At 51.1% G+C, this 13,346-nt stretch overlaps 1 protein-coding gene across 2 annotated transcripts in view; it reads right to left on the bottom strand.

Annotated features, from left to right (window-relative positions):
• ripor2 (RHO family interacting cell polarization regulator 2) overlaps positions 1–13,346 on the bottom strand; it is a 47,752-nt gene that overhangs the window by 18,418 nt on the left and 15,988 nt on the right. For both annotated transcript variants that reach the window (XM_064348143.1, XM_064348144.1), the window contains exons 2-6: positions 9,394–9,514; positions 7,025–7,180; positions 6,425–6,503; positions 5,988–6,011; positions 5,429–5,482 (exon numbers count right to left, since the gene is read on the bottom strand). In XM_064348143.1, the coding sequence (XP_064204213.1) occupies positions 5,429–5,482; positions 5,988–6,011; positions 6,425–6,503; positions 7,025–7,180; positions 9,394–9,514 (434 nt within the window). The remainder of the gene's footprint in view (positions 1–5,428; positions 5,483–5,987; positions 6,012–6,424; positions 6,504–7,024; positions 7,181–9,393; positions 9,515–13,346) is intronic.

Genomic DNA, 13,346 nt, shown 5'->3' on the forward strand with positions numbered 1-13,346 from the left:
GTGTCTGAAATATTGATGCCGCACAGTGTCAGGTGCTCATTGGGGAAAAGGAAAGAAAATGGAGGCTCGGTGGTGTTTTTGAACATTTCCGCAGCTCAGCCAACATTTCCAAGAGCCTTTAGCAGAGGGAAAACCGCTGTGCGGAAGAGGCTAAGACGGGGGGGGGGGGCAGAGAAAGTGCTGTTGGTGAGACTGCAGCCGGGTGGGAGGGGGGAACAACATCCGTGTGGTTCTCGCCTCAGTTCCCCTCCTGTTTTGTTTGAGCTCCCACCCCCCCCCCCCACACCGCCCTGGTCGTTTGCGCTTCACTGCACTTTTGTCCTCGGTCCCAGCCTGTCACGTTCGGGTCGTCACCCCCACCCATCTCCCCAGCCGAACCGGCCCCCCTCCCCCTTCCCCTCAGAGTCTTGCCCGTTCGTGTGAACCCTTAAAAAACATTTTTTTTCAGTTACGTCCTTAACCGCCACCACACTCCCTCCCTCTGCCACCGCTGAACAGGTGGGCAAATTGTTTTCTTTTAACACTTCTCATTTTTAGAGCTTCGGGAAAGGTCAAATTATTCCCAGTGGTGAAACGCGGGCCCCGTGGGGTCCCGTCCACCCCGGACGCCCCGAGCCGGTCTGCGCACGTGCGCCCTCACGCGGGAGAGGTATTCGGGGAATTCGGGAGGGGCCGACGCAGCTGAGGTCCGGTCGGGCCACCTGCTCGAGTCCGTCTCCGGTCGCTTGACGGCGACAGCAGCGCTGACGGATTAGCCCTTAAGAATGCTGACGATCCACGCAGGGGTACTGGGGAACGAAGGAAGGACAATTAAACTGCCTTCTTTACTTTTCCTCCTCTCGCGGACGCTCGTCTGGACCGACTTTCACCGTTTGTGTTTCACACGGCCCCCGTTTGCACAGCTGCTACTTTTGCCAAGGCAATAAATACTAAAACAAATGCTAATAAATACTTAGCATATCGCTGCAGAGGAAAGTTACTCCGTTTTAGCAGCACTGCAGCGCGGTGTTTTATCTAATCTAAACTGAATAGAGGGTTGCTGGTTTGAATCCAGTATGAAACTGCCACTGTGCCCTTTGGCAAGGCACTTAACCAGAGTGACTTCTTTAAATATTCAGCAGCACAAATGGATGATATTGTAAAATGCAGGCCTTGTAAGTCATGCTGGATTCTTGTTAAGCAAACAAATACGTAACATCATGTTTTGTGACAGGACAGAAATACTCCAGCACTCTGGCCACTGCTCTACGCTGATGACACAGCAATCTAAAACACAGTTACTGGTTTGATCCAACACCATTTTCATACACCAGTATTAAATCAAACAACCAGCCCAAGAGGTCTCTATATATCTTCGTCTTCCAATGTTCTCTTCTTTCTGTGTCAAAGATACAGGCCCCAGATTTCACACTGGCTGTTCTACCAGCAGGGGGAGTAGTCTGAGAGACAGACAGCATATCAGCGTTCTCTCTTATTTAAAATGAATATTTTAGGAACAAACCAGGCTCATATTCAAACAGATGGTCACCCTGATGGACCTTGAGGATGTGACCATGTGACAGCAGACACACACCCCCACACCTGACTTCTACAGCCACTTGATGATTCTGACTAGTGGTGTGAGGGGGGGTGGGGAGGCTGGAAGTAAAGAGAGGGACTACTACCCCAAAGCTCCAGGACAGAATCCCCAGTGATGACTGTATTATAACCATACCCAGAACGAACTACAATTCCCTAAGACGCGGTGTTTACACCGAGCCTTCGAAGCACAAAGGAACCCAAAAAAGACCCAAGCGAACAGCATCACAAAGACAAGAGGCAAGGGGTGCACAGCACCTCAGCCGCGTGACACCTAACTGGGGCAGCAGGACAAGGCGGCGGCCGCGTCACGCGGACGTAATCCTCCTGCCGCTGCAGACACGCGTGAGATCGTCAGCTGTGCGGTCCTGGATTTGCCCCGACAACGCCGCGGCGGCGTCGAGCCGGAGTTGTGATTAAACAGAAGATTACCAAGCAAGTCCCTGGGATCACACGCAGGCCTCCTCTCAGCAGCACGGGATTAAGGGAGGGATCGAGAGGCAAGCGGAGAGCAGAGGAGTGCTAAAAACACGGAGGAGAGTGAGACGAGTAGAATTACACAGGCTCCACGGACACCGTGATTCAGCACATTTGTGTGTGGCGCTCCACCTAACTACCATAAAACATTATTCCGCTCTTTCCTGTCGTCTATCTCTCGATTACAAATGAGTGTGTGTGCGCGTGTGTAGGTGCATGCATGCGTTCACGCGGAATGTGTACGTGAGTGTGCGTGCGTGTGTGTGTGCATGCGCGCATGCTTACGTGTGTGTGTGTGTGTGTGTGTGTGTAAAATAGTAAACAGAAAGGCAATAAATAATACATAGCAGAGTAATAATGGAAGGACACACAGGGCGGGAGTTCTGTGCCTGTGTGTTGGGGGGGGGGTCATGTGACCCAGGTTGTGTCCTTGAGTGTCAGGTTTCCGTGAGACAGTGGCAGCGTGTGCGGCGGGAGTCGAGTGTCAGCCAGAAATATGATGGGGAGCCGAGCGTCCGTCCCACGCACGGCGTCTCCTCAGGACGGACCGGGAGGCGTGGCCTGTCGCCTCCGCGCCTCACGACTTCCAGCGCCCGACGACCGGGCCCCGCCAAAAACGACCGGGGAACCGGTCACAGACGTGCGGCCGTCAATCACACCTGCGTCTGTAATCAGGAGCCCTAACAGACAGCTGTGTGAGGATGAGGAGGGGGCGGACTCATGGCCCGCACGCTAGATAGGCAATCGTCTAGCTTCCCCTGTGGCACAGACCAAAAGAGGCGGGCTTTAGTCTCCAGCTGGCCCGCGCACACTTTGAGAGCGCTCAGCTGCGTCCAACGGAAGCCCTATTTATAGCGCCCCTTTGAGGAGTAATCTCAGCGCAGTGTGGCATTTGAAAGCAATGATTAAAAAAAGACACACACACACACACACACACACACACACACACGCACACACACGTCTCAAAGGGCCCTGCCCTGCCCTCCCCTCCCCAGTGCCACCTGTCCCGCAGCTTCCTGTTTACTCCGCCCTCCTTTCCTGTTGCCAACCGACGAACGCTTTTTTGCGGCGCCTGTCACAACAACCTCTTTCGCAACGCCTGTGCCGAGAAGCTGTCGGCTTCCATTAAACGCACGCCGCTTCGAGCTCGTTCGCCGCTTCGCGCCATCAGCCCGGTCTGAGCGCCGACGGCCATTACGCAGAGCGAGCAGCCGGGACGCAGACGCCGCCGGGCCGGGCCCCGCGCGAGCGGTAAAACCAACGCCACGGAAGACCGGATTAGTTAAGACCACAGCATTCCTTTGTGCTGCTGAGAGCAATAACATCAGCGCGCCATGGTTTCTGTTTCCTAGCGTCAGTGGTTTTTTTTTGGGGGGGGGGGGGGGGGGTCCAGCTGTCCCGGCGGGGCGGTTTATTAGAATTGAGCCAAACGGATTACAATCTGCTGACGGCTCGCTCCCGGCCTGCAGCGGCCACGCCCACACAGCGAGAGAGAGAGAGGCGCCGACAAGCGTCGGTTAGCCACCCACGGTAGCCACCGCTATCCCAGCTGGCACTGCAGCACAGGCTGCTTTCTTTTGAGTTTTTCCCCCATTTTTTTCCCCCACACAAAAGCTTGCATTTTCTATGCAGGTGGATGGCGGTTCTGGTTCAGAATGCGTACAGCGCCCCCATCCCCAGACCAGACCCCCCACCGGTCTGGGAAGCCACGGCAGATCCCCCGCGGAGGGACGAGATCTGCCGAGCTCTCTCACCCCGGAGCCCGCCTCCGCTCGGCCGACACAGACGGCACGGCGTGGCGCGGCTCTCCTCCCGAAAACACGCGGCCGTCACACCGACCCCCCCCCACTCCCCAAAAGACCCTCATTAGTGCCCGTCGCATGAAGCCCTTGTACGTTCAGCTATCAGATGGGCTCTCAATGGCTCTAGAGGATCGTTCTGACCCAGATTTCGCCGCTGATTCAGTCCGTTGCTAACAAAACAGAACAGAAAATAGACAAAGCAGCAAAACCAAAAGGACTTCAGAAATCAGGTCTTGGATTATGAGTCACGGTCGAAGGCTTTCGGGATTTGGGAACGGGAGGCTTTTAAAACCGCGGAGACGGAGGGAGGGGTCAACGTCAACAGCGGCTCGCTCTTCACCGGCTTCAAAGCCTCACGTCTCCAGGTTTCCATGGATACCTTTCGCTGCCCTCAAATCTCTGCTTTTGGACGCCTCCTGATTGGCTGCCGGGCGGCGCGTGAGCATCGCGGCCCCGGGTGACTCACGCAGGGCCGCTCTGAGGGGGCAGTGAGGGGGCGGCCCTCTACCGGAGCACGCGTGACACCGCCGTGGAGCCAGGGGGCCTCGCCGTCACCCTCGCTGAGAGCACAACTCACAACAACCTGACCGTCGCCATGCCAGCCAAAACCTGCTTCCCTCACACGCTGTTCCAAATGCCGTGGTGAGAAGACCTCCGTTAGAGGCAACCGTCCCTCCATGACACCTCGCTCCCCTGAAACTTCGGCCATGTCACTTTGATTCTCATTTGTTTAGATTCGTTACTCACTGTAAGAGTAATTACGCATTATTCACCTACAACAGAGCTTGCTCAGGATCAGGGGAAATGCTGGATTAGTAACTGTATTCAGAAAGCTGGGCGTACACCGGTGCCACAGGAAGGATCGAAAGATCAGAACAGAAGAACGTAAAAAAAAAAAGGAGAAGAGCGAGTGGGGGAAAGGAGCAGAGGAAGAGGAGTGCAGATGAAAGAGGGGAGTGAGTGCTCCTGGTTTAGCTCATTAAGGACGTGCAGCACAGCGGTGAAACACGAAAGAACCAGCGCCGGGCTCTCAGAGTTCTGACCGCCAGGTGTCCAGGTTCACTACAGACACTCGTCTGTAGTTGTGTGTAGACTGACCGTGAGCAGCATACAGAGCCACATCCTACACATACACAGAAGAGATGGAGAGGACCGGGCCTGAACTACACTTAACCCCCGGGGGACACGGCTGCGTTCTCTGCGCTGGCGTCAGACGCGCGATACGCTCGAAAGGGCCCTGCCACTTCCTAGCCTTCGATAAAGCGCCAAGTCGCTAAAACGGGTGCTTCGGTTGTTACACTGACACAAGCAGCTTGGTCTGAAATGAGCACTGCCATTCAGCACATTAAGAGCCACGAGGTAGAAACGCAGCCAGTATCTTAATCCATGCGCTCCACTACACGAGAAATATGCTGGCGGTATGAATCCACTTCTCATATTCAATATCTGCCGGGCAAGGGGACAATATTTTCTAGAACATTCCAGTCGCATTTCCAAACCATCCCAGCAATGTGACCAATCTCTCATCACCCGACACCGGTGAAAATCAGGATGACAAAAGCTACACCCACCTTACTGATGTGGAATTCCAGGCGTCGAACGTATCTCTCGATGGTTTTGATTTGCTGCACAAGAGAGAGACGCACAGGAAAAGAAAGTTTAAATGTAGAGCGGCCAACAGAGGAGTTAGTTCCTCGTTTCTCAAACTGAAATCGGACACACCAATATCCTTGTGCCACTTCAGATGCTTAGTCAGAAGAGTTTCATTGTTTTACATTAGCGAACACTATGCTCTGCAGGCTTGACTTACATAGTCTTATATTTTAGTTTTCTTTTTTTTGTTTGTGTTAACATGGAAATTTTACACATTATATTTTGTGTCAGCTGTCTCCCTTGAAAAAGAGAATCGTAGCTCGAGGGAACTGCTCTTTAAAAAATAAAAGAAACACAGTTGAGAGCGCCACGCAAACAGGTCAGATTCACAGGAGAGCAGCGTGCCCGCGATGCTAATTCCCTTCAGCTAAATTTGGGAGCGCTTGCCCTCCCGTGCTCAGACTTCAAAGGGCTCTGTGGACCCGTCGAGCGAGTAACCGAGCGTGTGAGAACTCCCGCCCTCTCCGTTCAGCTCACCTTGTCGAGATCATACAGCACGCCCTGGAAGACAATGCAAAACAGCAATCACCACAGGCACATATTAGTGCTGCCATCAGCAAAACTGCCAATAACTGACACCATGAGCAGTCCTACTACAGCTCAAAATTATGTCTATCAAAGGCAAACATTGAACATCACAGTATATATAAGCTATTTATCAAAGCAATATATTATTTATTTTCATGTGTTACATGGAAATCAGACACTGATCTTTCTGACACTGAACACACCCCTCATATATCAGAGGCCATCCACACTTTTATATGCCAACATAACAAAGATGTCTAACAAAAGGACAGAAGTCACAATCATGTTAACTGTACTGACAGTCATAAGCATTAGGAAAGTGGCAGCTGTAAATCATTCGGTGTCCATTTGGACTGTACGAGAGACGATGTCATTTCCTGTCTCACCAGTCTGGAGTTCCTCTTCATGTCCTTCATCAGGGAGGTGAGTTTGTCCAGCTCTGCCTGGTGCACCTCCAGGTACTCACTGCGTGGGAGGAGAGGCGGCGTGTCAGAGCACGGCTCGGGCACAGACATCTCACGCGGTGACAGACGCGTGACATTCACAGGGTGTGTGCGGCGGACAGAGCGTGTGCGTCTGTGTGTGTATTAAAGGGGGAGACCGTACGTGCATTTCACGATTGTTCGCGTAAGTGTGCGTGTGTGCCTTTTGTTGGAAAGAAGTGCGACATTTAATGCGCAGGTGAGCGCATGTGCATATGCGTGTATGTGCGTGCACGTGGACGGGAATCTGTGTGTGTGTGCCTGCATGTATGCGCACGCATACGACAGGAGGACGGCACGTGTGCGCGTGTCTGTGTGTGTGTGTGCCTGCATGTATGCGCACGCATACGACAGGAGGACAGCACGTGTGTGCGTGAATGTATGCTCTTGTGCGCGTGTGTGTGTGCGTGCGTGTGTGTCTGTGCGTGTGTGTGCATGCGTGTGTCTGTGTGTGTGTGAGTGTGTGTGTGCGTGTGAGTAAGAGTGCGAGGGGCGCGCGCTCACTCCAGGCCGCGTTTGAGGGCGCCGTACACCTCCTCCACCCTCTTGGGCTGCGGCTGGTGGGAGGAGCTGCTGGCCTTGTGCCCGGACGCGTGCGTCTTCTTTGGCTTGGACTGCGGCTTCTTCTGCGCCGCCGAGTTTCCGATGAAGGAGTTGCACCTGCAGACAGCCGCAGAGAGACCGTCAGGGGAAGCGCGATGACTCCGCCGCGGGGCCCTGACCCCATTGGGCGAGCACGGTGGGGGGTGTCTTCAGCTACACTACACTGCCTGCTCTGTGGGTGACGTGTCATAATAAAATGTACTTTTATCAGTGGTACTCACAGAGGAGGCACACAGGTCCTAATCAAGGTCTTACCAAAAGCTTACAGTGCTTCAATAAGCCCAATTGACTTTTCCTTTACACGTAACAGATTTACAAGTGATTTCATTGTCCATCACGCTAATAAATTATTGTTATGACTATACTGCTGTTATTATTATTGTTACATTTTTTGTTATGTACACCTTCTCTACTGAGAAGAAGTGATCATTTTTGCAGGGAGCACCACTGCCCCCTCACCAGCTCCGGCATTCTGAGTCACCAGACGGGCCACGGGACAGAAATTTCACCCGACGGGTGCGCGCGCGGCCTGGACGTACGCTAGCCGCGGGCTTTCAGCCGAGGCCAATCTAGGCCACCGTGTGAAATGAGCACACGCTGCTGCCTTGGGTCACGCTACCCCTCCGCACGCCAGGGCTTGGATCCGATTGGCTCACACATCGTCACCGGGACTACTTGTATGCCAGCCAGTACTCCTTCCTTGTCTTATTGGATAACTGCATTTCATAAGCACGTCACCATCAATTGGTCTCCTGAATGCATAAAACCGAATATAGCCTGTTTGCCATCCAAAAAGAATAAGAGAAAAACAGGATTCTCTTTCATATGCTCAATACAGCTGTACTTTCGGTGGTGAATATGTTCACAGAGAATGTAGCGAGAAAAACACCAACAGTGGCAGTTAAATCAAATGTGAGAATGCCACCATTTCAAATTAGATTACATATGCAGCGTCAATGTGAGTTATGATTCATATTAAAGGAGTACCATGGTGATTTTCACACTTTCTCGGTTTTATGTGCTATTTGCACAAGAGGCATTGAAGAAACACAATGAGCAAAGTATTAAATATGTCCGTTCTTTATTTTTGGAGAAATATGCGTTTTAAATTCATCGTCCTATTTTCAACCGGTTGAGAAAGTTGTCATTTTGCTGCGTCACGAATACAGTAACCACTCCCATTTCCACGCTCCGTAAAGAAATCTGACAGGACACACCGTCCTGCTGTTCAGACAATGCAAATATTTGACTAACGTTAGGTTCACTTAAATTAGAGTGCCTTTAGATTATTTCTGGTTATATTCATTTAGCTAGCTAGCTAACGTTAGCTAGCCAGGAGGTTTGCTTTCATAAGGCAATGTTATCGTAACGTTAGCTTGCTAGTTTGCTTTTATGAGGACGTTATAGTTGTGCTTTTATCTTAACTTGGCTAGCTAGACAGCAAAAATTATAATTGGATATAAGTCAACGTCCTTACCTTAGCTATCTATCGATACTTGATATACTACTAAGCTAGCTAGCTTGTGAAAATTCAGTCTCCCAAAGAGAGCGCGTAGCATGGGGGTAGCTATGGTAACGGGGCACGGTCTGTCAATCATAGTTAACTGACAGTTCTCATTACCACGCCCAGACGGTTCGGGTGAATTTTTATAGTGGGAAATTTAGGCTTAGAAAAATACGTTTTAAAGTACATAGAAATGACTGAAGAATAAAAAAATTATGCACATTTGTTTTGTTGTTGCCTAAAGACAACTGGGAAGTGTCACGTTCAACCACCATGGTACTCCTTTAAAGTAAAGGGGTGTAATTTACAGGGGGTAGCATGATGATGATAAAAATAATGTCATATAATAAACATGGGGATTTCAGGTTCTGAGTGAGATATACTGATCAGTAGTCTGAAGTATTTTTTCCTTATAATTCCCCAGAAACATTTCTCTTTTTAAAAAATTATTTCAAGAGGACATGCCCCCAGACTGGGTTGCAGTTCTCAGGGTCCCCCCAAACTTATTTTGTATTAAACGGGATTATTATTGCTCCATTTTCTCCCCCCACTTCCTAAAACTGTTCATAACGACAATTGTTTTCATTTTCACCTACGTGATGACATCACATTGTGCGAGTTGGCCCTGACTGTTAATCAGCTGATCCTCATCTGCACAGGCACTCTTTACCAAACCGAACAGGGCCAGTTTCAGGGAAAAGCAGGAGCCCGACGGAGGGTTTGCGAGGGAGCAGACACACACACACACACACGCGGGCGTTCTCACCGCGAGCGCCGCTCCTGCAGCGTGCTGAACCCGGCGAAGGACTGGCTCCGGATGATTCCGTTGGGGCCTCCGGGCGAGTGCGTGCCGGACGCCATGATCTCGGGGCAGCGGGAGGACACTCCTGCGGGGGGGGGAGAGACAGAGGCAGGGACAACGTCAGCAGGGCCGCCGCATGCCAAAACCGCCATGGTTCGGCAGCCGCGGGGTGGGTCCAACGTACGCCACGAGTAAAACTGGGGGAAATCCCTGGCCGCTGAACGCTAGCCGACACGCACGTAAATCACGAGGAGCGGAACGCTACGCGAACCAGCCCACCGGGACCCAGCAGGCACTGCTGCTCCACACTTCCACACTCCCAACCAGCTACAGTGTCACGCAGCCTCGATACAAAGCGGTCACCGTGAGGCGTGTGCATTTCCCCTTTAGCTGAAGAAAAACCATACAAAAAATAAAACTTACACCCACCTGTCTTTAATATCCAAAAATGAAAGCACAGAAACATATTTCAGAACTAATTACCCGAGCGATGTCGTGCATAAACTATTATTTTAATGAATTTGCATTCCCCTGAAAAATTTACTAGTGTTTCCAGGAGACACAAAATCAAAACCACAGATGACAGGCTTGTGTGAGGCGAGAGTGACAGCATCTATCCGGACAGCTGGGCGTGATTAAGCGGCGGTCCGGAGGTCACACATCGACCCGCCCAATAAAGATGAGGCAGAACCAGTGCTGTAACAGTAACCTGTGCTGCTCCACCGCGGTGCATCACCGTTCAGCTAAAATACAATAAAAATGATACAGTTTACCACACTGACAAAGATTGAATTTTATGTGATTCACTCACCGCTAAATATGAACACCAGCCGAGCGATCATCTCTCTCTCCCGCCCCGAAGCGAACGGCGACATTGAGCGCGAATCGATCTCCGACAATTACCGCGCTCCCGGCTCGACTCCTCATCGCTACGCAGAGTTCCCAGAGTTCAGCGGCGAGCTTCCCCCTCCGCGGCGTCACGGCCCGCCGGCTCCATGGGCGCCCGGTACGCGGTTACAGAGGGCCCAGAATCCTCTGGGGCGGCGTGAAACTCTGCCCGGCTCGCCGCGCGGCGCGAGCCTGCAAGCGATAGCCTCGGAGCGCGAGCGGCACAATGGCAGCGCCGATCCCGGGGAAAGACAAGATCTTGTTTTGCGGCGGCGGACACAAAGACCGCCGGCTCGATATTGTCCGCAGCCAATTACAGCTCCCTATTCATTACCGCCCCATGTTTCTGAAGGCGTAAGAAACTTTGGGCGTCTGAGCACCTGACAGCCCGTGTTAATACCCTTCAAGTCCTCAAAAGAACTGATAAATGTGATCAAAGTCAGCACTTACATCACAAGGTTACCGAAACAGCTCTTCACACTAACGTAACGTAGTTTGAATTTTGAAGTACAGTTACCATAGCAGGCCTATCGCATATACATGTCTCTGAGGTGATCCAAAATGGAAGACGTCAACTGATTTTGGGATGGTTTCTCATTGCTTCTCATTGACATCATAAATAATACAGTGACTGAGATGCACTGCCGGTAATGGATGATTGCTAATGTGCCAAACGTTCTGCCTGGCATGATGCCACCGCTAGTCATTACCGTCTTGATTTTTACCGGGGGGATTTATCGGGAAAATATCCAGGAGACGGTCGGCGACCTATATGCTTGGTGTTTTCAGCCTTCTGTGCCGAACTAGTTTATTTCAATCCAGTCTTTTATCCTTTTACGAACAGGCCTTTTCAAAAGGGCCACACACTGACAGATCTGCAGTAATAAAAATAAAGAAAATAAAGGACGCTCACAGACAGTGCGTGGGCCACGTTTGCAGCCCTTGCTTCAGACTGTTCACAATGCGTCCGTCTGATTGGAATGGAAGCCATAAAAACACAAGGGCTGGAAAGAGGACCGTGAGGTGGCCGGGCACTGTGACCTTCGTCAAACCATCAACATCCCCGGCAGAACAGAGGAGAGATTACATACAGAGCCGCGTCATTCAGCACACAATGGAGGACGAGTTGCTTTGTCGGCGCTTGGTCTGGCTGACTGCTTCTGGACCAGAACAACACATTTTGTTGGAAGATGCAGGTAGACAAAGATGACAAAAAAATAAACATAAAAACACGTCAGTCAAGATAAACTCGGTAGTTTATTCAAAACCACGCCAGAAGTGAACGTGTCATCGTGTCTCTCCAGTCTGTTCCCTGCTCTGCTTTTAAATAAAATAAAAACACATATAAAAAGCAGACTGAGAGACATTTCACAAAATATGGCTATGCTAAAACCTGGATTTCCCAGAACTCTTCTGGGCCGAAGTGTGACACAGTCCTTTTTTTCCCCAGTGAAACAGGCTAGGGGACTGAATGAATGGCCTTTATATAACAAATCACAACAATAAATAATAACTGTCAGGAAGGACAAATGTGATGTACTGCTCCACACACAAGCACTTGACGAACACTGGCCCCGTCCACAAAACCTCCCGCCTCCCGCCAAGCGCGGTCTCCCCCCCCCCACACTGCTCCAGAAATCAGCCCCGCGTTTCAATGCCCCCGCCACACAGAGCCCTGCTACACACGGCTACCCAGAGGCCTCCATTCACACTGGATGGGCCTTTCAGCGACGCTGCCTTCACGGACTCCAAATGTCCCAGAAGAAAGGGCGGCAGCGTAGCAGACTAATCCATATTGGGCCCCAGAGCGCCTCTCTGAAACACCCTGGCAGAGGGCCCTGGTCCAGCCAACCCCCCTCCTCTGCTTGCCCAGACTTCTTGTGTTAATTTGTCACCTCCAACAGGGTCTCTGTGTGTCAGGCTACCAGTGTGTGTGTGTGTGTGTGTGTGTGTGCAGGGGTGGGGGGTGGTGGGGAAGTTGAGGGAACCGTCTGGTGGAAAGTCGGCCCTGGGGGTGGAGTGCATGCTGGGAAAAGTGGGACGTGCCTCCCACATCCGCTCTCACAGCAGGGCCCAGGGCTGTGAGCTTTAGAGAGCAGCGGGATAATCTGCACCGCTGCCAGGACACAGTGACACAATCCTGAGAAAGACAACTACAGCACACTGCTCTCTCGCCCTCTCTCACACACACACACACACACACACACACACCACCATACACACACACACACACACATATACACCACCATTCACACACACACACACACACACACATTCACACACACCACCATTACACACACACACACACACACACACACACACACACACACACACCACCACCATATACACACACACACACGCCACCATAAACACACACACACATAAAAACCCTTAAATTAATCCAGGCAGCATTTCAAAACTCAATTAAATCCAGCCCACAGTGTGCGTTAAAACGATTCTGCCAGTATAAATTACACTTCCCATAGCAACAGCACACAATATACTAGACTGTTGTGTAACAAAATTGCCTTTGTGTCACCTCTAACACACAATCTGAAGCCCTGCTGTTCTCTCAGGCTTTCTTTCGCAAACTGCCATTTTGATGGTGACCCCTGTGAAGTCAAATGGTTCACCTTCCAATGATAAAGGAAGCAGAAGCAACACAATGTAAACCTCATCTGCTAAGCCAATCCAGTGACTACACAGGCCAGAACAGAGGCCCTGAAAAGAAATCTCTTGGTTTGGTGTTTGGAAACCAGTGCCTGACTTTTAACCCAACAGTAAATAGAGCACTGGCCCCTCACGCTGACAGACAAAAGGCTCTCAAAAGGCAGATCAGCACAACAAGATGCACCTCACAGCCTTGACCACGAGCAGGAAAACGGACCATTTTCTAAAATGTTATGTGGTGCTCAGTACTGCAAACACACAGACACACACTAGTCATTGTAGCTGACCACTGGCACATTCCACAAACAAGATGAACAAATGTAATTAAGAAGAGCCCTATACCAAACAAAGAATGTTCT

Source organism: Anguilla rostrata, chromosome 8 (genome assembly GCF_018555375.3).
Source record: "Anguilla rostrata isolate EN2019 chromosome 8, ASM1855537v3, whole genome shotgun sequence".
In the NCBI taxonomy this organism is placed as follows: domain Eukaryota; kingdom Metazoa; phylum Chordata; class Actinopteri; order Anguilliformes; family Anguillidae; genus Anguilla; species Anguilla rostrata.